Source organism: Chamaea fasciata, unplaced genomic scaffold (assembly GCF_029207755.1).
Source record: "Chamaea fasciata isolate MVZ Bird 193981 ecotype frontalis unplaced genomic scaffold, bChaFas1.0.hap1 SCAF_19, whole genome shotgun sequence".
Classification (NCBI taxonomy): domain Eukaryota; kingdom Metazoa; phylum Chordata; class Aves; order Passeriformes; family Sylviidae; genus Chamaea; species Chamaea fasciata.
This window is the reverse complement of record NW_027094104.1, coordinates 7,636,319-7,662,032: the sequence shown is the minus strand read 5'-3', so window position 1 is coordinate 7,662,032 and position 25,714 is coordinate 7,636,319. Positions and strand designations below refer to the sequence as shown.

At 49.8% G+C, this 25,714-nt stretch overlaps 1 protein-coding gene across 1 annotated transcript; it reads left to right on the top strand.

Annotated features, from left to right (window-relative positions):
- Positions 1-2,378: 2,378 nt before the first annotated feature.
- Positions 2,379-16,504, top strand: SRP68 (signal recognition particle 68). The gene is made up of 16 exons (XM_066200406.1): positions 2,379-2,720; positions 4,597-4,663; positions 5,153-5,266; positions 6,153-6,348; positions 7,062-7,144; positions 7,360-7,469; positions 7,805-7,887; positions 8,133-8,273; positions 11,405-11,503; positions 11,788-11,852; positions 12,137-12,296; positions 12,978-13,072; positions 13,301-13,430; positions 13,828-13,903; positions 14,699-14,751; positions 15,181-16,504. The coding sequence occupies exons 1-16, from the start codon at positions 2,573-2,575 to the stop codon at positions 15,406-15,408; spliced, it is 1,848 nt and encodes a 615-aa protein (XP_066056503.1). The 5' UTR covers positions 2,379-2,572; the 3' UTR covers positions 15,409-16,504.
- Positions 16,505-25,714: the final 9,210 nt, after the last annotated feature.

Here is a 25,714-nt window from a genome sequence, read left to right as displayed (position 1 = left end):
TCCGACCCCACCCCAGCCTGCCTTGTTCTGCTCCTGCGGAGAGAGAAATAGTTAATGCAGCAATTACTCCTGTAACTAACTCACTCCACAGCTTCTCAGCTCTCTTAGCGGGCGTTCAGAGCTGAGCCTGCCGTGCTGGCAGCTCTGGGGACACCCACAGCCCTGTGACATTGCCACCACAGCACACGGAGCCCTTTTCACCCTCGGCTGCCCTCAAGGAGCCCCACAAAACCAGCTCCCGTTTGGAGGAGGTATATACATCGCTTTGGTGCGAGGATGCTCCGTGCTCCTGATGACATCCCGCAGGGAAAAGCAGGCAATTAGGAGCAGCACAGCGGAAAATCAGCCACCCCACAGGGCTTAAGGGGGCTGCTGAGACAGAGAGCACAGCTCTGCCTTCCTCTCCTGATCCCAGACTGGCCGCACGCCCTCGGGGAGCCACTCCCGTGCCACATCCCCAGCCACGACCATGGAGATTGCTGGGACAACCCGTGGGGAAAGCCTGGCCCCAGGGAGGTTTCACCCTGAGGGACCTGCCCTGTGTTGTCAGATACCACAGGGTGTTTGGATGGTACTGGTGGTGTCTTTGGTCTCACTGGAGCTTTGGTCAGCCTGCAGAGAGGCCGGGTCCACCCTTATGCTGCAGAGTGAGATTATTAGAAAAAAAAAAAAAAACCCAAACAAACAAAAAAACCCCAACAAAAACCGAGAGAAAACACTCAGTTTCTTCCCAAATATCAGTAAAACTCACTAGTAGCAGGATAAAAACAAATAGCAGCAAAATATATTCCTGTCCTGGGACACAGCTGGGTTTTTTGGGCAGGGGTGCAGGAGGATGATCCAGATCCCCAAAAGCAAGATCCTCTGGCCAAAATCAATAGGGAAAGGCAGGCTGTGGGGCTCCCAGGCCTTGCAGAGCTGCAGGGCTGGCTGGCAGAGGGATGTGAGTTCCTGGAGCCTGGAACTCTGTGGGTTTATTCTCTACAACAATCCCTGTGACACCAAAGGCATCTCAGCCTTGCTGGAAGTCTCTCCTCAAGGCTGTGCCCCATGAGGGGCTGCAGGTTTGTGTGATCCTCCTGTCCCCCTGCCCCGGGGGAGAGCAGAGCCAGCTCTGCAGGAGGAATTCACACACCCAGGCAGTGGCTGATGGTTTTATCCTCCCATTTCCAGATTCCAGAGGAATCCAGAGGAGCAGCAAAGCTTCGTGCCAGTGTACAGGAAAGGCGGTGTGGCAGAAACGTGCCTGTGCCACACCTGGTGGCTTTCCTGACACTGGAATAGATCCTTTGGAGTGGTTTTTTGGACACCTAAGGGTGGGTGCTGCTGGGCCAGCTAACCCAAGCCTGTCTGAACCACCACAGCTGCAAGAGAGGAGCTGTTGTTGGTAAAATAGGCTTCAATTGCTGTGCCCGCTTAGTTCAGCATCATCCTGGAGCATGGTTTGGTTCAGATAGGGAATGAATCCCTGGGAGATGCATTTGGAGCCTGGAGCAGACAGTTTAAAAGATTTGCACAGAAAGCTGCAACTTGAGGGCACGGTTGATTTTTATTTCTTTTTTTTTTTTTTTTTTCCATTTGAGCTTTGCTGTCTATGAGAGGGAAGGGTAAGTTAGGAATCAGGAATAACAGGTCACAGCTGAGCCCTTGGAAGGGGAGAGGAGCCAAATTGCTTCTTGTAGTGTGACAGAAAAGTGTGGCCAGGCAGGCAGAGCCCAGGGCTGGCAAAGATGGGTCATGGGGGCACAAGCAGCTCTTGGAGCAGTTTGTACTTATAAGGTTTCATGTAAATATTACGATAAGGTGCTCAATTAAGTTTGGTGTCCGTCCCGAATGAGGTGTTCAACCCCATGTGCAAAAGGACCTGGTTTTACAGGCTTACACCATGAAATAGCTCCGGGATTAGGTGAGATAACTGCAGTCTCTTCTTTTACCAGGTGCACAGCCCGAGGGGGTTAAGGCGACTGGAGGTGGGGTTTTGTTTTTAGTGCTTAGCCTGGGGGAATTTAAGCCCCCTCTCCCGAAGGGCTGCCCACAGCAGCAGGCTCGCAGTGTCCCGGGAAGGGACAAAGGGATGGATGGAGAGGCTCCCTCGGGACTGCCACAGCCCCAGGGAGGGACAGCAGCGACAGCATCGCCGGGTGTGGGGTCATCCCGGGGTGGGGTCGGGGGGACGACCCTGGGGCGTGATTTGGAGGTCAGTCGAGGGGAATGAGTGGGACAGGATTGAGAAAGGTGACCCTGGGGGCTGATTTTGGGGGGGGGGGGGTCAGTTCTGGGGTGGGTGACCCTGGGGGCTGATTTTGGGGTCAGCACTGGGGGATGGCGCTGGGGCAGAGCACCGTGACGGAGCTGCGGGGCTCAGTCCGGGATGGATGAGCGGGACACGGGCAGGGGGGATGTACCCAAACCCCGGGTGAGGCCGGGATCCCACACCCCGATATCCCCATATCCAGATCCCTCTCCGGGCTCCCCCCCGGTCCTCCCCTGGGGTCCTCCCCGTTCCCGGCAGCCCCCGCGCGGCCGCTCGCGCCGCTCCCCGGCCCGTGATGCGCCGCGGCCCTGGCGCAAGATGGCGGCGGAGCGGCAGGGAGGCGGCGGCGGCCGCGGGGCCGGGGCGGAGGAGAACAAGGAGCACAAGGACGGCAAGGACAACAAGGAGAACGAGCGGCCGGCGGGGCCGCAGCCCGGCGGCCTCGGCGATAGCCTGGGCCTGGAGAGCATCCTGCACAGCGGCGGCGGGGGGACGTGGCAGGCCCGGGCCCGTGGGTGGCGGGGGGACGTGGCGGCGGCGCGGGGCTCACGGGGCCCGGGCGGGCGGCGGGGGCTCCTCCCGGTCCGCCTTCGGGCAGCCCGGAGATGCGGGCGGTGCTGGCCTGGGCCTCCCTGAGGGTTTGGTTTGGATAAAACGGGTCAGCCTGGCTTTCCTGATTTATGGAATTACGATCCACCTGTGCTACGTCTCCTTCCGAACCCCGTGACGGCTGGCGTCAGTCTGCACAGCGGAGCTGTGTGCTGGGCCGTGTGCTTTAGGGTAAGAGCAGGTCACCCGTGAGCTGCTCGTGGTGACATTGCAGCTTGAAGTGAGCGGTAATACCTAAAAAAATCTAAACAGGTGCGCTGGGGTCCTGCAGATTTAGTGTTTCTGAAATCTCGGCGTGTAAAGCTCGTGGAGGTTTTGTGGGTGAAACTTCGATGTGAAATCAGCCCGGCTGCACAGCTGTGATCGAGCTGAGTTTTATCTTCTGGGTCAGAGGGAGGCCCGAGGGAAATCAGGTTGCAGTTTTGCACGTGGCACGTGGCAGGTGTGTAGTCAGTAAGTGTCGGCTAAGATGCAAGCATAGGAATTGCCCTGGAAATGTTGGGAATGTCTAAGCCAATGAAAAAATAAAAACGTTCAGGGGATATGAATTCAGCAGTTAACTGTGCAGGATAAAAGAGAGTCTGAAAAAAAATCTTGGGTGGACAGCAGGGATGAGGAGGGCTGTGTTGGGACATTGCAGTTCAACTTGGTTGTTCTGCAAATACAGAATAATTCAGTGTAATAAGTGTTGGTGCAGGTTTTTAATACTTCAGAGACTTTCTTTTAGGTATAGTCCCAGGAAAACACTTTGGTGGACATCTGGCATGTTAAACTTTGAATGTTTGGTGGTTTCTTTAGGTGTAGTTACCATTTTTTTTTCTTTTGTTGGGATTGTTGTACAGTCTGGTTTTGTGTTGTGGGTTTTCTTGAAAGGCTTCTTGCTAAAGCTTGAAAGGGAAATTTTAGGATATGAATATATATATACAGAACAGAGATTTCTTGTGTATGGTGGAGATTTTATTTCACAAAATAACCTGCCTTGTAAGCTGAGTGAAAAACATCAGATTTACTGAAATGTGGCATGTCTCTTTTTGGTAGGAATAAGTGAGGGAATAAAAGAAGTGCAGGAGCTCTGCAGACACACTGAAGGATGCAGAGACTGGATGGAAATGATGGTGCCCCAGGTCACAGGGCAGTGCTTTGTGTCACAGCTGCTCATTACAGCAACGTGCAGCAGGACTAGAAATGTGCTGAAAAATTGAGAAAATCAGCCCTGGAGTTATCTCCAAACACTCTTTTTTATGAGATTCTGTGCTCAGAAGGCACTTTGTTTGTGGAAGCTGTGCTGGGGAGGCAGCAGTGGTTGTGTTCAGGGTGTTTTTATCCTTTTCCTGAGCAACAGGACATTCCGGGGCAGGAAAGCTTCTCTCTACCTCAGTTTTTCCTACAAAACTGTGTCACAAGCGTGGCTGGGGAGGTCCTGTAGCCCTCCAGGTGTCTTATCCTGGCTGGGTGTTTTGGCACAGCTTTTTGTCCCAGGATGAGCTCTGGTGACAGCAGCACTCCCCTGGATGTCTGTGGGAGGAGGCGCTTGAGGTTTGTCCTGGTCTCTGCTGACAGCCAGGAGCTCTGGACTCATGAGGTGCTTCAGAAGCATCAGCTCCCTCAGCTCTGTGCTTTTAGGAGGTTTTGTGGTGCCCCAGTGTTTGTCTCCTGGGATCTATGGGGTTCCCTGCTGTTATTTTGGGGTGGCAGGAGGAGCTGTGCTGTGTGTGCCTTAACGTGAGCCACAGTCCTGCAGATCGTGAAGGAGTCGCAGCAGCAGCACGGCCTGAGGCACGGGGACTTCCAGAGGTACAGGTGAGTGTTGGGAGCTGCTCCTGGGCCTTTGCTTCACTTCATTTAAAATGTAACCCCTCCTATAGCAGGCAGCAAAACCCATCTGCCAGGTGAGTACCCCTGACAGGCTGTGTGTGCTGATCTCCCTTGGCTGTACTGTGGCTGTGCAGACTGACTTTTGCCTCTCCACTGCCCACAGGAGCTTGTGTTCACACCTCCTGATAGGGACTGCACTCCTCCAGAACCCAGTGTTCAATAAACACACATAAAGCAGTCAGTAATGAGCACATCACCGTGATTTTTCAAGATTGTGAATAACTACGTGTCTTCTTACCTTGTTTTCTGTTAATTGCTGCTTTACAGGCAGTTCTTGAGCTACACATGGAGTTTTAATTGTTAAAACACAGCCTGCTAGAGCCTTTAGTCATTTTGTTTTTTCTATTTGGATGGAGCAGTAAACAGAAGCAGAGTTGTCCTTTGGCCAGACTGACTGTGCTTGTCTTTTTTTAGGGGTTACTGCTCCCGCAGGCTGAGGCGGCTCCGCAAAACTCTCAACTTCAAGATGGGCAACAGGCACAAGTTCACTGGGAAGAAAGTAACTGAAGAGATCCTCTCAGACAACAGGTAATGGGACTGAGAATTCAGTATGTTACTGAAGAGTTTCCTTTCAGTAGTTTCTGTTTCAGGTGGAAAACTATTCTGTGCAGTATCATCCAAAACATTTCTTTTCAGAGGTGGGTGTTGATATTAATAAAAGTTCAGGCTGTAGTGCAGGTGCAAGAGATGCTGCTCAGATCCAGCTTCAACCAGTGGGAGAAGAAGGAGCAGCAACAGCCTGTTCCTTCTCTTTCCTCATAGTTGCTAAAATGGATTCTTTTCATAATCAGTAAATTCCTGTGACATTGAAGAGGAAATGCTTATTTGGGTCTGTTGCAAGGTAGCCATGGGAATGCTGGTAATGTAAATGGTGCAGCCAGCAAGGTTGTGATTGGAGATGCAATCCCTTCCTTTGAACAGAAATACTGCACTGCAAATTTTATTTAAAACTTCTAAATCTGACAGAATGCTCGTCTCACAGAATATGTGGAGAATAGCCAGGGTTTTGGGCTCACTTCCTATCTTTTAGGAATACTTGAAATGTTTCCTGCCTTGTCTTTTCTTGTGGGAAAACAACACGTGATGCTGCATTCACCTGTGTTGTTAAGAACATATTGAACTAGTTTGAAGAGTGGCCTAAAGTGATAAATCCTTTATCTTTCTAGTGTCTGTGGTGCTACAGAGTGATACCTAATTCTCTTCATTAGTGGGGTAATTACACTTCTGAGAGAGAAACACAGCAGAAACCAGTCAGGAGTAACAAGACTTTGTGTGCTTAGAACTTTAGGAGGCAAAAGCAACTGCCTCTTACTAACCAAGCTGAACTTCTGCTACTGAGCTTGGCAGACCAAATGCATCACCACCCACTGTCTGAGTGTCATTAGTGTCCCCTGGCCCCTCCTGTGCCCTGCAGGTATTTGCTGCTGATCCTGATGGATGCAGAGAGGGCCTGGAGCTATGCCATGCAGCTGAAGCAGGAGGCCAACACGGAGCCCCGCAAGCGCTTCCATTTGCTGTCGCGGCTGCGCAAGGCTGTGAAACACGCAGAGGAGCTGGAGAGGCTCTGTGAGAGCAACAGGGTGGATGCCAAGACAAAGCTGGAAGCTCAGGTAGACACTGATGCTTTCATCTTGTTGTACAGCAAAGGCTGAACAAGAAACCTTTGGAATTGGGGGTGAAGAAATAATTGCTATCTCTCAGTAGATAATAGAAGTACGAAGAATTGAGGGCAACTAAGATGGTGCAACACAGCCGAAGAAACTGCTTATCTACTGAGTTATCTTTTTCTTAAATGTGCTGATGCAGCCACCTAGAATGCAAGATTTGGAGGTTCAGTTCCTGGAAGACAGGAAACAGCTGTTGTGACCTCTTTGAACATGGGGCTGCAGTGCTGTTCCCGGTTAATTAAACTGCCATTGTGTAGCATATTGCTGGGGAAAAAAGTTTTGTGACATCAGTGGACCATTGCATAACAAACAAGAAATATCTTTGCTTTAATTTCTGGTCAACCTTGTCTAATGTCCCTGTCCATGGTGAGGGGATTGGAACTTGATAATATTTAAGCTCCTTTCCAACCCATTCCATTCTGTGATTCCATTTTATGATTCTGTGGTTCCTTAGAAATGTGGTAGAGTCAGTTAAAGGAGAAGAAGTAGGTAGCTGTAACCTGTCATCCAAATCAATCGCCTTCTGTGGGAAGCCCCAGTGAGAAGGGCAAAGCTTAGTCACTCACTGCAGGAGTCACAGCAGCCTTCCTGCTAAAGGTGGCACTAATTAGGCTTGTGATGGTGGGGAAGTGACCTTGCCCTCGCTCTGTGTGCAGGCATACATGGCTTATCTCACCGGCATGCTTCGCTTCGAGCACCAGGAGTGGAAGGCAGCAATGGAGGCTTTCAACAAATGCAAGTGAGTCCCTCACTTCACCAGCTTTGTTCAGTAAATAGTGTTGGATCACTTCAGTTATGTACAGCACCTCTGTGAGTCGTTCAGTTAATTGTGCTTAACTGGGAGGTGCTGCTGAAGAAATAGCATCCCCCAGAGCACAGACACAAACTGTTCCCTTAGGATAGCTCCTCACAAGTGACACACACTGCAGTGTTAATATTTGTCCTTTGCTGTAGGACCATCTATGAAAAGCTGGCCAATGCTTTCACAGAAGAACAAGCTGTGCTGTATAACCAGCGTGTGGAGGAGATCTCGCCCAACATCCGCTACTGTGCCTACAACATTGGTAAGGGAAGGGGGAGCCTCATCTGTTCACAGGAAAGCAATTTTGATTTAGTTAAACCCTGGTCTAAGTGACACTGAGGCCATAATATTTGGGGCAAATTCTGCACTTGTTCTGGGACAGTTTAGCAATGCAGGAAGGGCCTCATTTTGCAACAGCACCTGTGGTTATGTGTAGAGAGACAGAATGACAGTTTGTGGTAGCTTGCCTGTGAAGTCAGAATGAAACTGCAAGCTTGTCCCTAAACTGCCAGTATAAAATCTAATGATTAGCTTTTGTATATGAAAGTAATTTTGAAGTCAGATGGAAATGTGATCTCGGTTTGTTGATTCTCTCAGGTGACCAATCTGCCATGAATGAGTTGATGCAGATGAGGCTGAGGTCTGGTGGCACTGAAGGTCTTCTTGCAGAAAAGCTGGAGGTAATTTATTTGCATGCCTCAACTTGAAATCTTCATTATTACTGTGCTGAGCATGAATATTGCTGCAGCAAACCATTCAAGAGCCAGAATAGAACAGAACTGAGCAAGCAAGCCTAGGCTCTTTGAGAAACAACACTTTCCCCAAAGCCCTTTGATTTCAAAATAGTAAGTCTGATATGAATTCAGGAGGTTCAGTTTTGCGTCCCTGTAGGTTCATGGTCCTAAGCTCAGTGTGTTCTGTGCAGGCACTGATCACCCAGACTCGGGCAAAGCAGGCAGCCACGATGAGTGAGGTGGAGTGGAGAGGGAGAACTGTGCCAGTAAAGATTGACAAAGTGAGGATCTTCCTGCTGGGCCTGGCTGACAACGAGGCAGCAATCGCTCAGGTAACCCAGCAGCCCTCTCCGTCCTGCCCTTCTAACTGTCCTCTTTCCTTCTGTGCAATACCTGGTACCTGAACTAAAAGCTTTTGAGTAATCTCACTTTTTTCAAATTGAGGCTGGAAGGCTAAAGGTAAAAGTGAGGGAATACTGATTATAACCCAAAGCTGAAGTGTCAGCTGGGGATAGCTCTCACAGTCTGCTCAGTGGGGTAGTCTGGGAGATCTGTTCTGAGTGTGCCTGCTCCCTGGAACATTCTGTGCTGCCTTCCAGCAGCAGGGTGATAACCATTATTATTAGTACATCACTTGGAAATGAAAGTTAGATTTTTAACAGCAACTGGTTTTGAATTACTCTTTTAATTTCTTTAAGCATCTTGCTCAAATGCTCCAACTTCAGAGTAGCCGAAATAAAAACATACTGACCATGTTTTCTTCAGCAGCAAATAGCCATCTGCCAGGAGTAGCAGGTGCTATGAGATCTATCCTGTTCTTTTACTGACTTAGAGAAATCCTCAACAGCAGGAAGTGGATTAATAAATATCAAGATGTAAATCAATTTCACATGTAATGGTTCTGAAACACTTCATAGAATCATAGAATATCCTGAGTCGGAAAGGACTCACAAGGATCACTGAAGTCCAGCTCACTGGAACTTGCAGTGGCACATACTATGCATGTCTTTAGTATTATAGTCAAGTTTCCCACATGGAGTTTTTTCCTTGAAAGTGGTGACCAGATGAGTTATCCTGCTTTTCACTGGCTAAACAGGCTATGGCTGGGTGGGAAACCTGAGTGTTACCCATAATGTTAGAATTGCATATTGATGAATGGATTTGGTTTCAGGAAGCACGTAAGTGTGGCCAGCAGGTGGAAGTACAGCTCAGAGTTCAGTGTTCCCTTGTTTAACTTCATCCTGGCAGCTCAGTTGGACTTTTTCAGTTTAGTTGCCCTCTAAAGTAGTGGCAGAACAGCCTGAATTTGTTCTCATATTGCTTTGCATTGCTGAGAAGCTGTGACTAAACAGAGGAGTTGAGTGGACTGGTTAGAGCTGAGCATGCAGCAGCACTATTTATATTCCCAGAGAGCTATGGCTTGCCTTTTTGGCAGGAGTTCTGGAGTTGTGTCAGCTGTGATGGGCAGTCCAGCTTCAGGTGAATGAATTGTGCTTCCTGGGATCTTTGGCACCTTTCTGCTCATCTTCACTGAGCTGAAACCCTGACATAACAGCAGTGCTCTGCAGGGTTAAATTAGGAGTAAAACCAGTCTGTTTTGTATAAAAATGGAGTCTCCCAGTGCAATTATACTGTTGTCTTTGGTTCCTTATTGGTAATGAGAGGAACAGTACAAATAAGCCAAACTGAAAGAGGAATCCAGGTTTAAAATTGCTTATGCCAGTCCTTTCACAGATTTAAAGGCAACACTTTGAGGGCCCATTGGCTCTCACCAGGTTGAACTGACAAGGTTGCAGGGCAGCATGAGACAGGTGTGCTCCTACCTGGTATTGCCTCAAGGATTCTGTGCTCATCTCTAGATTGCAGCAAAAATGGGTGGTAATAACTGTCAGAGATGTTACACAGTGGTTTATGGCAAAGAAAACCTGACAGCTGAGCACCCCACATTTTTGGAATTGGGTTCAGTGGGATTGGTTTCCATGAACCCTCTAAGATGAACCTGGGCAATTCTGTCAGGACAGTTGAATCACCAGCTATAGCACTTGTGTCTCAGTCCTATGATCTGATATCTCCCAAATCAGAACATGTGTATTTATGCATAGAATCAGCTTAAGGAGTTTTTGCTCAGAAAGGAAAGCCTTTGTTTCACTGCAGGGCCCAGCCCTTGCCCTGTTTGTGCCTGAATGATGATCTGGCCATGTCTGTTTTCATTTTTGTGCTTACAGTGAAATTGCTGTGCTGCTCTGGGTGAGGTTGAGAATGCAGTCAGACTCGTCTCTGGTAATTCTCAGGAGTCAGTCCCACCTTAAAAATTCTCACAGCAAATCTTAAATTAAAAACACAAAAAAACCCAACCCCAAACGCAAAAAACCCGCCTCCATCACAGGATACCTGAGGCTTTGTGAGGGAGTAAAAATAAAATTACTGATCGGGTTTGTGAACGTGGGAAGTGGAGAGGCAGACTGTAGAGCTGCACAGAAGACAAGTGAGCATGGTTTTAGACAGTTTTTTATTCTTTTGGACAACTGCAAATTTATTGCAGCAAAACTCATGTTACACTGTTACATGACAAGGGACTGGTGGAACGTGGTGTTGATGCTCTTGAATTCTCCTTCAATCACTGAGGCTGAGGTTTGCTTCTGAGTAGGTTTTTCTTACTGAATCAGTGAGTCTTGCAGTCTCCACCTGGATTCCTTCTCAGCATTTGAATGAAGGCTGAGTTTGCATTTGAGAGCTTTTTTAATTGGGTACACGATATGCCAATAAATTAGGCAGAGATCAGGTTTCAACTTGTTTTTTAAAAGGTGTTTTCAAGTTCTGGTTTTGGAGCAGAAGGCCAAAAGCTGCTTTTCCCCCTTCTTTTTTTTTTTTTACCAAAACTTATGGCGACAGCAGAAAAGCACTCGGTCACTCCTGCTGCTAAAATATAGGGTTGCTGCAAAAAAATGCTTCAAACAAGCAAGTTATTGCCACTGTGAACATTGCTAGAGTGGGAGTGGAAGGAAGATAATCATCTGCATGTTCTTACCACATGGGAAAAATTAAATCAGCATAACAAGAGCTGTCTGCATTGGTAGTTTGCCAGTTCAGGACAGCTCTGCTCTTCTGTTGCTGGGCCTTTCCCACTGTGCAGTTCAGCCTCAGCTCAGGGAGCATTACAGGTGCCATCCAGGAAGGGAAGGGAGTTGCTAGGAAGGAAGGTAACTGGTGCAGGAATAAGGCCATGAGCTGTGTCTGCTTGGCCTTCACTGCTGTTCAGTTCTCAGCACTGATCCCATTCTCCACGATTTCTGGCAGATTTCCCCCAAGAATATGTTGCAGACAGGCACAGATTGGAGTTTAAGCTACTCATGGACCTTAAAGACATAATATGGGAGAAACTTTGTTTAATCTCCTTGGTTAATTCATGCATCATACAAAAATTTCTGATTTCTCATCTGTCTTGACTCTCCTTTGCTCTTAGGCAGAAAACGAGGAGACAAAAGAACGTTTGTTTGAGTCTTTACTCAGTGAGTGCAGAGATGCCATTCAGGCTGTTCGGGAAGAATTGAAACCAGATCAGGTAAGCAGCAAACATCAGTTTCTACTTCCAGTGACACCATGTTTCCTTGAGGCTGATTTGGTGTTAAACTTGCTGGAATTTCTTTAATAAAAAGCTCCAGAATTTGAATTTACTTTCTTCAGAACTGGAGGGGGGGAATAGCAGTGGAAAAGCCCTCCCTCTTTTGCCTAGAAGTCTGTTACAGCTTCCATGGCTTATCCAAATCTTGGGTTGTTCTGTGTTTTTTGTCCCTTGGCTGCCAGATTTAAGTAAATCATGCAATGTTTTGTCTCCATTGCCCACAGAAGCAGCGAGAACACTCTCTGGAAAATGATTCTGGGAAGGTGTCCAACATCCAGTACTTACACAGGTAATGGGCAAACATTGCTGCCAGTGCTAGTGTGAAGAGGCCACGTTCTTATGCCAAGATTTTATTTTTGTTTGGTTTTGTTTTATGGGCTTTTTGTTCTGGGCCTCTGGGATCCCAAAGGATGACTGTACAGATAAGGATCTAATTCGGGCAGCTTCGTAAACATTTTACTCCCGACTCTCACGTTGACCTTCCAGATGTTTTTCTACCACCAGCTCAGAACACAGAGTAACGTCTGAGTAGCTCTGACAGTTCTGATGGGATTTCTCTCTTTATTTTGGCAGTTACTTGACCTACATCAAGCTGTCCACGGCCATCAAGCGCAACGAGAGCATGGCCAAGTCCCTGCAGAAGGCCCTGCTGCAGCAGCAGCGCTCCGACGAGGACGGCAAGCGCTCGCCACGGCCGCAGGACCTCATCCGCCTCTACGACATCATCCTGCAGGTACTGCTGGGGAAACACATCCAGCTCTCCAGTCTAACCACAGAACTTTGGTACACAAGGTTGTTGTAGAAATGTAGCACTGCAAGTGAGCTACCGTGAAGTCTGAAGAGCAACTGAGTACCTTCAAGTACCTCAAAGATGTTCAACGTCTGCATGAAACACAAAAAACCTCTGTTAGTTGTGAGCAGAACCTGCTGCTTGAATGAGTGTCCTTTGTTGTGCACTCTAATACAGGTTTAAAATAGTCTTTCCGACTCTTGTGCAGCACCCTTAGAGCTGCCTTAGTTGCTGTTGGCCAGGGAAAGTTGCAGTTAAAAACACTTGTTCTTCATAAGCAGGTTCTCAGTTTCTGCCATAATTTTGCAGTTAACTGAGGGAGCCTGTGGCTGAAGCAGTTGTGAATGGGAGAAGGAAATGCCTTATGAAAGAATTAGTTCCTGTGAAATCTAAGGAGTATTTGTCCTAATTCCTGTATGTGTCAGGAAGTCTGTCCTGAGGGCAACTTGCACAAGTTTCAACGAGAGTCCTTCACAAGGTTAGAAAACTGATAATTAGAAAACTGGAAACTATTTCCCTGGGAGTGTTCTGTTGACTTGTCAGAAGGGGCAGCTTTCTCTTAGTCCAGCAGATTCCAGAGGAAGGCAATGCCTGCATTTGTTATTCTGACTCTGTTTTGCACAGAACCTTGTGGAACTGACACAGCTTCCTGGCCTAGAAGAGGACAAGAACTTCCAAAAGGAGACTGGATTGAAGACACTCGTGTACAAAGCTTACAGGTGACTGAGAAGCAGCCAGGTTTTCTTTAGCACACATGACACCTTCAAAGGCTGTAATTCCACAGCTCCGTGTGCTGTGCAGGCCTTTGATGCAGTTTCCTCTATCCTTTGATAGAGGAAAGGAAAACTGTCCACTGCTACTTAAGGATGTCTTCTATTGTCAGTCATTTCAGCTGGCGAAAGGTGTGGATAACAAACCTGTCAGGAGTGCTCTCTTGACTGTTGCAGGTGTTTCTTCATTGCCCAGTCCTATGTCCTGGTAAAGAAGTGGAGTGAAGCCCTGGTGTTGTACGAGAGGGTTCTGAAATACGCCCGCGAGGTTCAGTCGGGAGCTGGAGCTCACAGGAACAGCTTGAAGGTAGGAGCCCAGTCCTGAAGCTGAAGTTTTGTGAAGCAGCTCTGTCTCACTGTTTATTGTTAATTAGGTGCCAGGCCATTACAATTCAGGATTTTAAATAGGGAAAACAGTAGAGACTTTCTAGTGACGTGGGAACACTTCACCTGGCTGCTCGCTTTGAGGAGGGACAGACCTGCACCAACTCCAAAACAATTTACCACTTTTTCTCACCTGTGCATTTTCTCTTATACAACTTCTGTAGTGCCTGAAGCACAATGCTGTAGCTTTTCCCCTTCTGGGAAAGCTTATTAACACTAGGAATTAATTTATTAGTTCTTACTCTGTCCAATTTTACCTTTGTTCTGACTCCTAGACTGGCATATTTCAGGTTCTCAAATAATTTTCTTTAATGCTCTAGGAGCTGCCTGATGTGCAGGATCTCATCACTCAAGTCAATGCAGAGAAGTATTCCTTGCAAGCAGCAGCTATTTTAGGTGAGTAGCACATCTATACTAGAACTCTGCAGCTATTTCATTCCTTTTATTTGAATTCTGAAGTTCCAAATGTTTTTCCATCACCATTTGTGCGGGCTCTGGAAAAGAACCTTTCCCCTCAGTTCTAGCTGCTCCAAGCTGTGTGTAGTGCAGGTAGGCAGGCAGTGACTGGGCATTGGCATCTTGCTCCCTGCCCAGGGATGTTAAAACCCTTCTTGGGGATGTGTGCCCATTTTGGGGACCTGGACGGGACAGTTCAGTGTTTTTTATTTTGTTGCTGCAAACACTTCAGCCATACTCATCCCAGATTTGCCTGGTTGGGCAAACTACTAAGAAGAGGGAGAGCAGTGATGTTCTCTCTGTCAGTGTCAGCAGAACTTTGGGGGATGGATGAACTTTGTGATTTCTTGGGCTGCTGTTTTTCCTGTGCGTGCTGCTGGAAATCCAGGACAAGGAGTGTGTTGCTTCCTTTATTGCCTTAAGATTGCTTTAACAGACGCCCCCTGGGTTGTTTCTATCCTCTTCTGCTGGGTGCTTCACTCAAAGTCTGTGCTGCTTTCCAGACCTTCTCATGACAGCGTGAAAGGAGAAGCTCCACCACTGCAGGGATATGTTGGCTGTAGATGAGTGTTTGTGGTGCTTACTCTGGAAATCAGATCTGCTGAAAATACTGTCCTGTGCATCCCAGAGAGCAAGGATCATGGCTAAGCTTGGAGCACAGCTGCTTCCTGAGACAATCTTACTCTACACCTAAGTCAAGCCTGTTATTTTTACCCCTTTTCTTCAATTTTGCAGATGCAAATGATCCTCATGAGACTGAATCTCCATCTCAGGTCAAGGATGGCAAGGTAAGAGCCAAGAGCTCAGGCAAATTCCAGCTGTGCTCTTAATGATCATCACCTTTATCCTGTTTCCTGAGTCTCTCTCACGACACAAGAAATGTCACATTGATCAGGATTTGGTCACGACTCGTGTATTTTTGGATTTTATTAGGCTTAGTGTAGAAGGTACCTGACACAATGGGGTAGGGGCTGAGAGGCTGCTTGCAGCTTCCAGTGTGGCAGCTTGCTTTATTTAGCTTTCCTTCTGCACATGGGAGGGTTTTCCAGAGATCCTGCAGCTGTGCTTTGACAGATTAAATAATTTTCCAAGTCTCCAGAGGTCTCACCAGGGAGCTTGAACTTCTCCTGTCTCACTTGCTGCTCAGTCCTGTTTGATGTTTGACCCTTTTGATGCGACTGGAATTTAATTGGTGTCCCTGCCTTGGTCTCTTGCAGCCACTCTCGGAACGGTTTGAGACTTTCTGCCTGGATCCTTCCCTGGTCAGCAAACAAGTCAGCCTCGTGCACTTCCCACCAGGATTCCAGCCCATTCCATGCAAACCCTTGTTCTTTGACCTCGCCCTTAACCATGTTGCTTTCCCTCCTCTGGAGGACAAGGTGGAGCAGAAGGCCAAGAGTGGCCTCACAGGATACATAAAGGGCATTTTTGGATTCAAAAGTTAACCAGGACCCCCAGAGGAACAGAGGTTTTATTCTGTATTGAAGGAAAAGCTCCAAGAGGTTCTAGGACACAAAGAGCTGCACCTGAAACCAAGAGAGGGAAGTTTTACCATCTTCTCCCCTGTGTCCTTTGTTTATGTCTGTGCACACACATTCTCTCCCAGTGTATTAAAGACAAACACTTACTCAGAAACAAACATACACTATAAATAGCTGAAAATAACCTGGAGCACAGAGAAATTCCTTTCTGCGTGGAGAAGTTTTGTAATCAGTGGCCTGTCCAGGGCTGGGACACATCTACTCACCATGGACCAGGGCATAGATACAATTTGATTCCTGCCTCTGCCCCGTTATCTGACACTATAATTTGGGGTTTTTTAATCTAGAAATTGGGGTGTAATTGGGAAACAGAGGCAGAACTAAACCAGCAAGGTGAGGCTCCCACACAATGGCTGTGAAAGAGTAGCCAAGAGGGCAGCTTCCCCTTCCCCTTGAACCCAGAAGTCTCTGTATTTTTTAAGAATGTAACATTCAGAAATGACAAAATAGAGCCTCTTTCCTTATCAATAAGGATGGCAAACATGAAATGTTGATGGTTAATCCTGCTGTGGTGGTGAATTTGTACTCTGGGCCAATAGCAGCCTTCTTTATTCATACACGTACTTTGTTAAATACCTAAATACAGTATAGAACCTATTCCTGAAAGTATTTTCCTGGGAAAATAGCTTCATGGGTGGCTTTAGAAATAGCTACTTGCTCTTCTTGGGAAGTTGGGTCTCTTGGTGTTTGTTTTGTCTCTGATCTAAACCTTGCCTGACAACAAGATGATCTTTTTCTGGAGTTCATCTGCTGCTTTGTTTCTTGTTCCTGGTCAGTAGCTACACCTGAAATGAGGGATAAGGAACAGAAGACCAGTAGGTTCGTGAGTGATAATTCATCTCTGTCGTGCCAGACAGCATTTTTTATAAAGCACCCAGGTGCCACGGGGATGGGCACTTTGAAAGTGCAGATAATTTCATAATTATGATCACTTCAACAGGAAAAAAACCCCATAGCACATGGGCAGAACTGTTCCTAAATAAAGCATTTGGAACCAGCACTGTGTGGGTTTTCAGTCTGTAGCTGGCAGGTGAAGTAACAGTTTGTTCTGGTTGTGTGGACTTGGTGTTTTTTCTCCTTTTTTAGGCATTGCAGTTAATTAAGGTTGGAAACAGAAGGACTATTTTGAATTACTGTTTTTTTGTTGTAATGGGAATTTACCTTGCAAGATGCATGTCAGATGAATGGGCGGAATTAACAATTCCCATTATTTTACTATGAATGTTCACTTTGTTCCAAGTTGATCTGATTTGTGAGTTCTCAAAGTACAGAAGGACTGTGTGCTCAGAGGTGGGAGGAGGAGGAACAACTTGTTTAATTTTTGCAACATGGAAACAATATGGGAATTTTTGGTGGTGTAGCCAATTCCCTTTGCCTCTCCATTCCATGGACGTTTTACAGAAGAAAGGGAAGTGTACAGTTAAAAGAAATGTGGAAGGCTTTATTTATCAGATGGCAATTTCTAGAAAGCTTGGTCTTGACTGGCAGCTTTCTCTTCCCCATAAAGCCCATTTCCCCTTAGGCAAGGAAAGGCCCACAGTGACCAGGCTCACCTGCTCCCTGTGTCCACTGAGCTGCTCCTCTCAGCCTGTGGATCAAATCACAGAAGCGTTCCTTGGTTTGCACCAAACTCTGCTTTCCTTCCACGGAGCTCTGTTGTGCCTGGATTGGTTCCAGGGAAACTCCTACTGCGGCCACTTTCTAGTTACAGTTACAAAAACCTAAGAGCAATTGGCTTCTTTCTGCCAAACGTTTTTTGACAGATAACTGATGAGTTGAACGCAGATAAGAGATTTGAAAACAATAAAGTTTTATTCCTGACCTCTGAGGCGTGTAGTTCGTATTAGGAACGCTGAGCACTCTGCCTCACAAGCACTCATAGGATTGAGGTCAGACCATCACCTGGGGCTACTGAACCCCTGGGGAATGGCCACTTAGCTCTGGAGGAGGATCTGCTGCCCCAAGGCTCAGGTAACACCACTGCGAAGTGGCGAAGTGACTTGGCTTGTTTGTTTTGCTGTAATGTTAGTGGAAAGTGAATGGAGTGGTGTTTGTGAGCAGTTGTGTTACGGAAGTCATGGAAAGTGCTGATGAGGCTCAGGAGAAGATACCTAAAAATGTAAAGAAGGGGGAAAAATTGTTACTGAAGTCACCTGTACAATGCAGACCAGACCAGACTGACAAAACTGAGGCTTTTAGCTCTGCAGTGGAGCCTGGGCTGGCACAGGTGAGGCTCAGAGCTGCAGGGGGACGGGGCAGGCAGGTGAAGTGTCTGACGTGCAGAACAAACCAATTCCCCTGGGCCTGCCCAGGTGTTGGGCCTGGAACAGCCGGGGCAAGGTTCAGAGCATGTTGTGGGGCTTGGAAACTTCCTTATTGCACTGTGCTTTCATGGCTGTTCCTTTAAAGTGCTTGCACTCTTTCCATGAATTAATTGGCAAGGAGGCCATGTGATTGCATTCAAAACAGGAAACTCCAGCATAATGGTCAAGAGGATTGCTTTCAATCAACTTTTCCTATGGAGTATCTTTGGGATTAGCACTGGAATTTTAATTACAGGCTGATCTAGCTGTGGCTGGTACCATCACGTCTATTAAAAGAGGAATGAGATGTTCATCATGGCCCTCACTCCACCACCAGCGATAGACCTGTGTCTGAGCAGTGTTTATTTCTGGTTGTGCACTCTGAGGGGTTTGGGGACAGTGGTGGTGTCTGGAAGGACTCATGGGGGGACAGAAGTGAGGAGCATGGGGCAAACTGGGCAGTGAAAGAACTGAAAGGTGGCACGTGGGATTGTAACAGTCTGGCCTGGGAGCTCCCAAATAACAGTGTCTGCCTCCTTTGAAAAAAAGGGTTGGGGGTATTTAAAAAAAGGGATTGTTTTGCTAGAAAATTGTTGCCTAAGCCAAGCTGCTCCAGCTGCGGGACATCCCAGGTGGGCACTGTCAGGAGTTCCCTGGGGCCTTTGTGGCTGTGTCTCCGGAGCAGCAGCTGGTAGGTTTGGCTAGCAGGTGCTGAATTGAGGAGTGGGAAGTCCCTGTCCAGCTCCAGTGGGAGTAGAATTCATCCTTGGGAGAAGATGCATCTGCTGAGGGGTTTCTGTGCTCCCTCACAGCTCCTGTGAACTGCCCCGTCAGCACAGGTGCCCTGTGGGCTGCAGGCGGGGTGTAATTGAGGTGTTCGCTCACTTAAGCAGCGAGTTGATTTCATACTGACTCTCTGTGGCTCCTCCTCTTTCTTCAGGATGGGATTGCTGTTTCCAAACAAGAACAGCTGGAGGTCGGTTTTCCTGCCAAAGAAAAGCCCTTTGTGACCCGGCTGGGAGGGAGGGATGCCGGCAGAAGGGGCTGGGAGCAGCCGCGGTGCTCGGGCTGTCCTGGGGCTGCGGCGGGAGCGGCAGCGGCTCCCCCGGCTGCTCTGCCATCTCCTCCCTCCCTGCTCGGGGCTGAGGAGGTGCTGGGACTGCAGCTGCCCGTCCAGCCCGGCTGAGAGCCCGGGGTCTCTGCCCTAGTCCGTGTCGTCCCTCCAGCTCCGGCAGGGCTCGGTGCGAAGTGGCTTCACCGGGAGCTGACCCCGCAGGGCTCCTGCTGGGCTCTGGGGCTCACCCAAATCACGCCGAGGGTGAGCAGGTTTGAGAAATGCAGCCCCTCCCTGCCCCTCTCCCTTTGGGCGAGGTTTCCTAAGCCTGACTCTGCTGGTTTTGTGCCTGAGCAGGGGCTCGGTCCTGCAAAGCCACGGCGTGACAGCGGCTGTCGCTTGGCTCTTGGGGAAGCTGATCACGACGGGATTTGGGTGGAGACAAAGCAGGGAAGTCCTTGTTGGGGAGCATCCACCCCTGGAGTGTGCTCACTCTCTTGGTTTGCTCTGGGGATTAACTTTGTGACCAGCAGTACCCAGCTCAGTGCTGGGGCTCGGGTACAGCGTCAGAGCTGAGCCCAACCGCAAACTCCGTGTGGGAGGGAGGAGGCTGTGTCCATCCCCAGCCCTTCCCTGGGCTGCTGCGAGGGACCTGTGCTGAAACCTTCCCACCTCTGGCCTAAAAGGCCGTAATAGCTCAGAGAGGGAGGTTTAAAACCACTTTTAGAGGGTGTCATGTACAGATCTGTTGTGCACGGGTGGCCCTGGGGTGCAGCTTTCATGTTCCCCAGTGCCATCCATTCCAATCCAGACCCAGGTCTGAGCGTGCACTTGGCATTTCCAGGCACTTCCACACTGGCATCTTCATCAAACTCCTTCTCTACTGAGCACCCGAGGTGCTGCGGTTATTAAAGTTAAAATTCTTGCTCTGGAAATGATCTTGTCCCTGCCTTGCTGGGCTGCAGGACGTTGCTGGCCGTGCACAGCACAGACACGGCGCTTTGCCCCAGGCTCACACGCTGTGCATGAGGATTAGTGACTCCCATCCCTGCCCGTGGTCAGTCTAGGGAGCCATGCCTGGGCTGTGGTGCCCGAATGACTAAAGAGCAGCATCAAAGCCTCTGAATTACCTTCAGTGCTTGCCTTTTTCCACAGAAGCAGGAGAACGTCTAATTTTCTCAGAGCATCAAATTAAGTCAGGGAAGGTGAGGCCTGGCCACGCAGAATTAGCTGTGGCAGACACATTCATCCTGCTCTGGTCTCTCCCTGTGACACAGAAGCACTTGCTGCTGAGTCAGGAAACAGCAGCTCCCAGTTGGAGCTTTGCAGGAGGTTTATGTGTGATTGAAAAAGCATCTGGGGCTCTGGGCTGCAAACTGCAGTTGGGAGTATGAGCCCCCTTGGCTCAAATGTTCTTGGCTGCTGTACCCTCTGCCCTCACAGATGGGTTGGAAAGTGTTTTGCAGGGGGTGTCACTGTTCTGTCCCCTGCCTTAGTCACCCTGGAAGGGTTTGTCTCCCTGATAGCCCTGTGGTGCAAGCAGAGCTCTTCCATGAGCTTGGTTTGGTTTGGTGGGTGTCTGAAAGCGTGATCCTTCCTAGCTGGTGTGAGCACCCTCCTTCCTAAGGGCCTCCAGGTCTTGCTGGATGGGGTGCTCCTGCCTGGGCCCCTTTTCTCTGAATGCCTGCTGCTTCAGTCAGCTCTTTGTGTTGAGGCTGTTCTCCCAAGCAGGAACATCTGTGAGCTGTTCCAAGCACGTGTTTCAGTTGGCCACCACCTGCAATACACCATCCTGCAGGTATTCTGCACATTGCGGGGCCTGAGTGTGGAGAGCAGACCTGCCCTCGTGTTTAACTCTCCATCATCCCAACATGGGCTGGCTGCCTGGTGCTTTGTCCCAGCATTCGCAGGGGACGGTCCCTTCTCCAGGACACTCCTGTTTGGGCAAAGCAGCTTTGAAAGAAACACTCCAAAAGCTCAGATCTCCCACCCTGATTCCATGGGTTCCTTCTGCAGCTGTGCCATGTGTGTGAAGGCTGCCACTCCAGGCAGGTGTTTAATTACCTCGTTGCCTCGTTAATGATCTAGGACACATTTTGTTCAGATCCAATCGCTCTGTTTGGGAGCAGCTCCCTTCAGCCGTGTCACCGGATAATAAAGCCAAAAAGTGCAGGCTGCATCCTGTAAGTTATGAGCAAGTTTTCCAGACAAAGTGTCCTGAGAATCTGCCATTAGTGGATTTATTTAGTGCTATTACAGCCTTGCTAATCCTCTGGGGAGAGGAAAATTAGGCTAACGCGTTAACTGCTGCAGGGAATTGCCCTGATGTCCTGCTCGTTAGCTCTGGGGCTTGAACTCAGAAGGAGCTGCGGGATGCTGGAATGAGCCTGGAGAGGCCGTGGGGTGGGAAGCAGACAGGTCCTTTTGATGTCTGAAGGGGATGAGTAGTCCACAACAGCCCTGGGACTGGGCTGTTAAGGAGATGGCGTGGTGGGAATCTCTCTGTATTTAGAGAGATCCAAAGGAGCAGGACAAGGGCTGCCCATTTGTGCTCTGCTGGATTGGGCCACCTCTGGTTTCTGGGGAAAGATCCCTTGGAGCTGAGCCGGCTCTGCATCCAGAGCCTCCTGGCCTCTGCAGACCCTGGCGGGGTGCTGAGCCTGCCCCAAGCTGGGGAGCTTTTTAATGGGTCTTAATTCCAGCTGCAGGGAGGAGTCCTGGGGCCTTTGCACTTCCCCTCTGCTTATCAGTTGGCAAAGATAAGGTAAAGCAAAACAAGGTCTGAGGACCCAGTAATTCTAGACTCCAGAAAATCAAGTGTCCTATTATCCCAGTGGTGAGGCAGTTTTTCCAACCAGGCTGTTCTGAGACTCTGGAGATTCACTTTGGCTTGTGGAATATGAAAACTGCTCCACAAGGAGGGAAAAGGCTGGAATGGGAATTGTAGAAAAGGTGCCACCCTTGGTGTCCTCAAGGCAAGCAGAAGCTGATGAGTGTGTGGGACCAGGCTCTGATTCCTCCCAAGGTGGTGTCTGGGGGCCCTGATTTCATGCTCCACTGTTCTCCATGGCTTTGGAGACACTCAGAAGGGTTTCCCTGTGGGTGAGATCAGCTCAAGAGTTACAGGCTCAGTCTCCAGCTGCAAATCCAGGTACCCTTTGTAAGTCTTGGCCTGGGCTGCCTGTACCTGCTGGTCCTGTTGCCAAACAAGCAGTGTCTCCACCAAGCAGAGCATCCCCCGTGGATGCCGAGGGCTCCCCGGGGATGTGGTGGTGCAGGGTGCTGGTGAGATGGGCCCTTGGCTTTATTAGGTGTAAATATGGGTCATCTTGAGCAGGGGCCTTACAGGGTGAGGAGATGCACAAACTGCTTTTCCATAGGTGTTCTATAAACAGCTCCAGGCACTTTGCAGATGCCAAACAATTGGAGACCAAACCCCAACCACCCTCTGCATCTGTGCTCGCTGGTTGTTCCTGTGTTTCTCCTACTTCCCAATGGTTAAATTTGTTGTAAAGATCCTTCCCTTGCTCTGCTGTGGCACCCACTTGGCTATAGAGTCATTTAGGACCTTAAAAGTGGAATTTGCCCTGCAGTGTCTGGCCAGAAGCAGCTCTGGGTGGTGTGAAGACACAGGAGGTTGGTACAGCGCTTTGATTTTGTTGCATCACGTCCCAAGGGGATGAGTTCAAGAATGAAGAAGTTCAAGAGCAAGGAGGTGAAATGGAAAGAAAACTGATCCGAAGGAATGGTGTGCAGAGGGTGCTCAGGAGGGGAGAGGCACAGGGGAGGCAAGTTCGTTGTCATCTCAGGCAAGTGTTCTTCACAGGTAACAGTAAATCATTTATGGGCCACGTTCACCTGCCATCCCCCCTGTAAAAACCCAACAGAGAGGCTAAGCGGATAATGATGGCCTGCCATCCTCCAGCCTCTGCCAATCTCTTATGAAAGGTTAGGCTGGGATGGTTTCTGAAATCTTCCTGCCCTGAAATGTTCTGTGCTCACCGAGGTCCTCTAGGCAGCTGTGCCTGCTATCTGTCCCTGCAGGCAACTACTCAGCTGTGTGAGCAGCAAGAGGCAGCTGCTGGTTGTGTGACTGCCCTGTAAAACCAGGCATCTGCATCCTGGCACAGCTCCCGGCCATGGGGATAAATCCTGCTCTGGAAAATGAATGAAGTGGTTGTGGTGTGACTTCCCATACCACCTCCTGTTGTGTCTGGAGCCCTGGAGGAGCAGCCAGCCCCACGTCTATTCCCCCAGGAGATGCAGCACGGCCCCCAAGCAGAGCCAGAGCCCAGCTGGGAATGTGCCTGGGCAAGGCTCAACCTACTCTGGCTTCGACTTTGCCCCTGGATCAGCATTTCCAGGCTGGAACAACTGGGATGAAAAGAAGGCTGCCCACCCCTGACCCATCTCCAGCTGTTGCAGGAGGGAGCTCAGTCCCTGCTGCAGCACAGAGTGATCCTGCTGGAGATGGAGCTGGGCTTGGGGTGATCTGGAGATGGGGCACTCTTGGCAATGCTGTCGGCATGGTCTCCCAGAGCTGCACAGGGGCAGGGAGGTCCTGCCCAGCGTTTAGGGCCCAGGTCCCAGTGCCAGGTGCAGCTGTGTGGGTGGCTGTGGTGAAGAACTGGTTGAACTGGTCTCCTTGCCTGTTGCTTCTTGCAGGGTCTGGGTTAACCACGGTGCTCTGCCCTGGCACAGCTCGGGCCAGTCTGGGCAAAACCCACGGAGGATCTGGAAGTGACCTGGGCTGAATCCAGCAGCGCCTGTCACAAGTGTGAGGATCTGTCATAATCCCCTGATGATTCTTGCAGCGACTTCCCCTTCCCCTGAGCAGATCTTGGTGTCCATCACAGAGCAGGGGAGGCCGAACTGGCAGCAACAGAACGTTCCTTGTGTGTCACAGGTGTTGAGCAGCAGCAGAAACTTCTGGGCTGGGTGCTGTGCTGGGGCTGCTGGACTGGAAAGACCCATCACCCCACAGCCATCCTCTGGCTTCCCCTGCCAGCCTTTCCTCCTGAAGCTGGGATGGGGCTTTGTTGAGGGGCTGGGCAAGCCCTGCTTCTCTGAGGATGAGCAGGGAGCCAGGAGCTGCCCCTCGCACGGACTCTGCCTGTCCTCCTGCCCTGTCTGGCTGAGGGAGGGAGAGGCAGCTCGAGGCAGGCTGGGTGCTCAGCATCACTCCTGGACTAGGGCTGAGGAGCAGGCAGGACCTGGCCTGGCTTCCCAGCTCCTGCCTCACATGGTCTGTGAGCAGCCAGGTGCCCTGCCAAGCACTCTGCTCTCTCTCCTCCCAGGGATTATCCCCGTGTTTGTCTGTCCGTCTGTGTGGCACAGAGGCTGCTGCTGCCTGCCAGGGCGTGTGTCTGTGTGTGCACAGGCTGACAGCAAGGACTGCTGCCTTTGGAATGCTCTGTCTTTCCGAGGGATCTTGGCCAGGCAGGGACTTGGCCGGGGGAAGGATCACAGCTGTGTTCTTGTTGCACAGAGGAGAGGAAGGTGCTGTCTTGGAGCTGTGCAGGTGAGGAGCCCCAGCAGGCTCCAGGCCGCTCCCGGGTGATGGATGGCTTGGGAAGCAGCCTGTCCAGAGGGCTGTGTTGGTATGTGCTTAGTTTACTCTTGAAGCTCATTCTTAGAACTTCCTCCACGTGCCAGGGGCTGTTTTCCGGGGGATTACAGGCAGTTGATCTTGTCCAATTTAGTTTCCTTTGAATCTACAGGAAACTAATCCCCTCCTGGCCCGTGCAAACAGCAGCCCCCCACGGAAGAGCGTGTCCCATGCTCCTGTTTTGTCTGGGTACAAAATCAGGTCTGTGTGGAATCAAATACTTTCATCTCTCATCTCTGGCGAGGCTTTGGGTCACTTGGAGCCTTTGAATGCCCATGACAGGGACTGGCTCTGGTCTGGGTCTCCTCCTGGGGCTTTCAGCAGCTCTGGCCAGAGATCATCACTGCTGCCAGCGGTCAGTGGGATGTCAACGGCAGAGGGGTGATCTCTCAGCAATCACTTCCCATCTTGTCTGTGTCTCTCCCTCTCTCCTGAGACAAGTGTGATTTAAATTTAAAGAGGACAAAGAGGTCGCCCAGGAAGAGACAATGGACCCTGGGCCTTTTCCTCTGGTCCTGGGTTGTCCTTGGACCACACAGAAGAAGTGAAGAGCAGCCACAAACCTGTGTTGGTATCACTGGTGTCTTGCTGGTGCTTATGTGGGAGCTGTGACCCCCATCTTCTCCTGTCTCCTTCCTCCTCCATCCTCTGCCCTCCCTCCCTGGTCCTGCACTGGGTAAGATCCCGTGTTGCTGAGGGATCCATGGTGGATCAGCCTGAAACACAGGGTTCCTGGTTTGTGGGGCCCTTTGTACTTGGCTTTGTGTGAAAGCAGCAGGTAGCCAGCCCTGGCTGTGGCTGGGGAGAGCCGCGGGGCTGGGCATCCCCGGGAGCCACAGGGATGCCAGGGTGTTGCTGAACTTCCTGGGAACCACTTGGGACTCTGCAAGAGAGGGGAAAGACCTGCCCAGAGGCAAAGCCTGGCCAAAGGTCTTGTGTCGACAGGGTGCCTGGGCAGAGCCTCAGACCCAGATCATTGGGTCTGGATTTTTTCCAGAGCCCCAATCCCGGTGGCTGAGGCTCCTGGGATGCTGTGCTGGAGCTGCTGACTTTGCTTCTGCTGTGAGCCCTCAGAGTTTTCCTGGGAGCCAGGGCCACCTTGTGCTGAGTCTGGGCCAAAAGTTTGCTGGACTGCAAAATAACGTCGTGTTCTGAGAATTGCTGATTCCCAAACTGGTGCTGCCACCTTGGAAAACGCTTGGTTGGCTTTGTCCGTGGGGATTCTGCTTTTCTGTAGCATTTTAA

Bases quoted from the DNA above. Each gene is read 5' to 3' on its own strand.
- SRP68 (XM_066200406.1), top strand. From the start codon at position 2,573: ATGGCGGCGGAGCGGCAGGGAGGCGGCGGCGGCCGCGGGGCCGGGGCG. The intron at 13,904-14,698 runs GTGAGTAGCACA...TCAATTTTGCAG, and splicing joins GCAAGCAGCAGCTATTTTAG to ATGCAAATGATCCTCATGAG. The intron at 14,752-15,180 runs GTAAGAGCCAAG...GGTCTCTTGCAG, and splicing joins CTCAGGTCAAGGATGGCAAG to CCACTCTCGGAACGGTTTGA.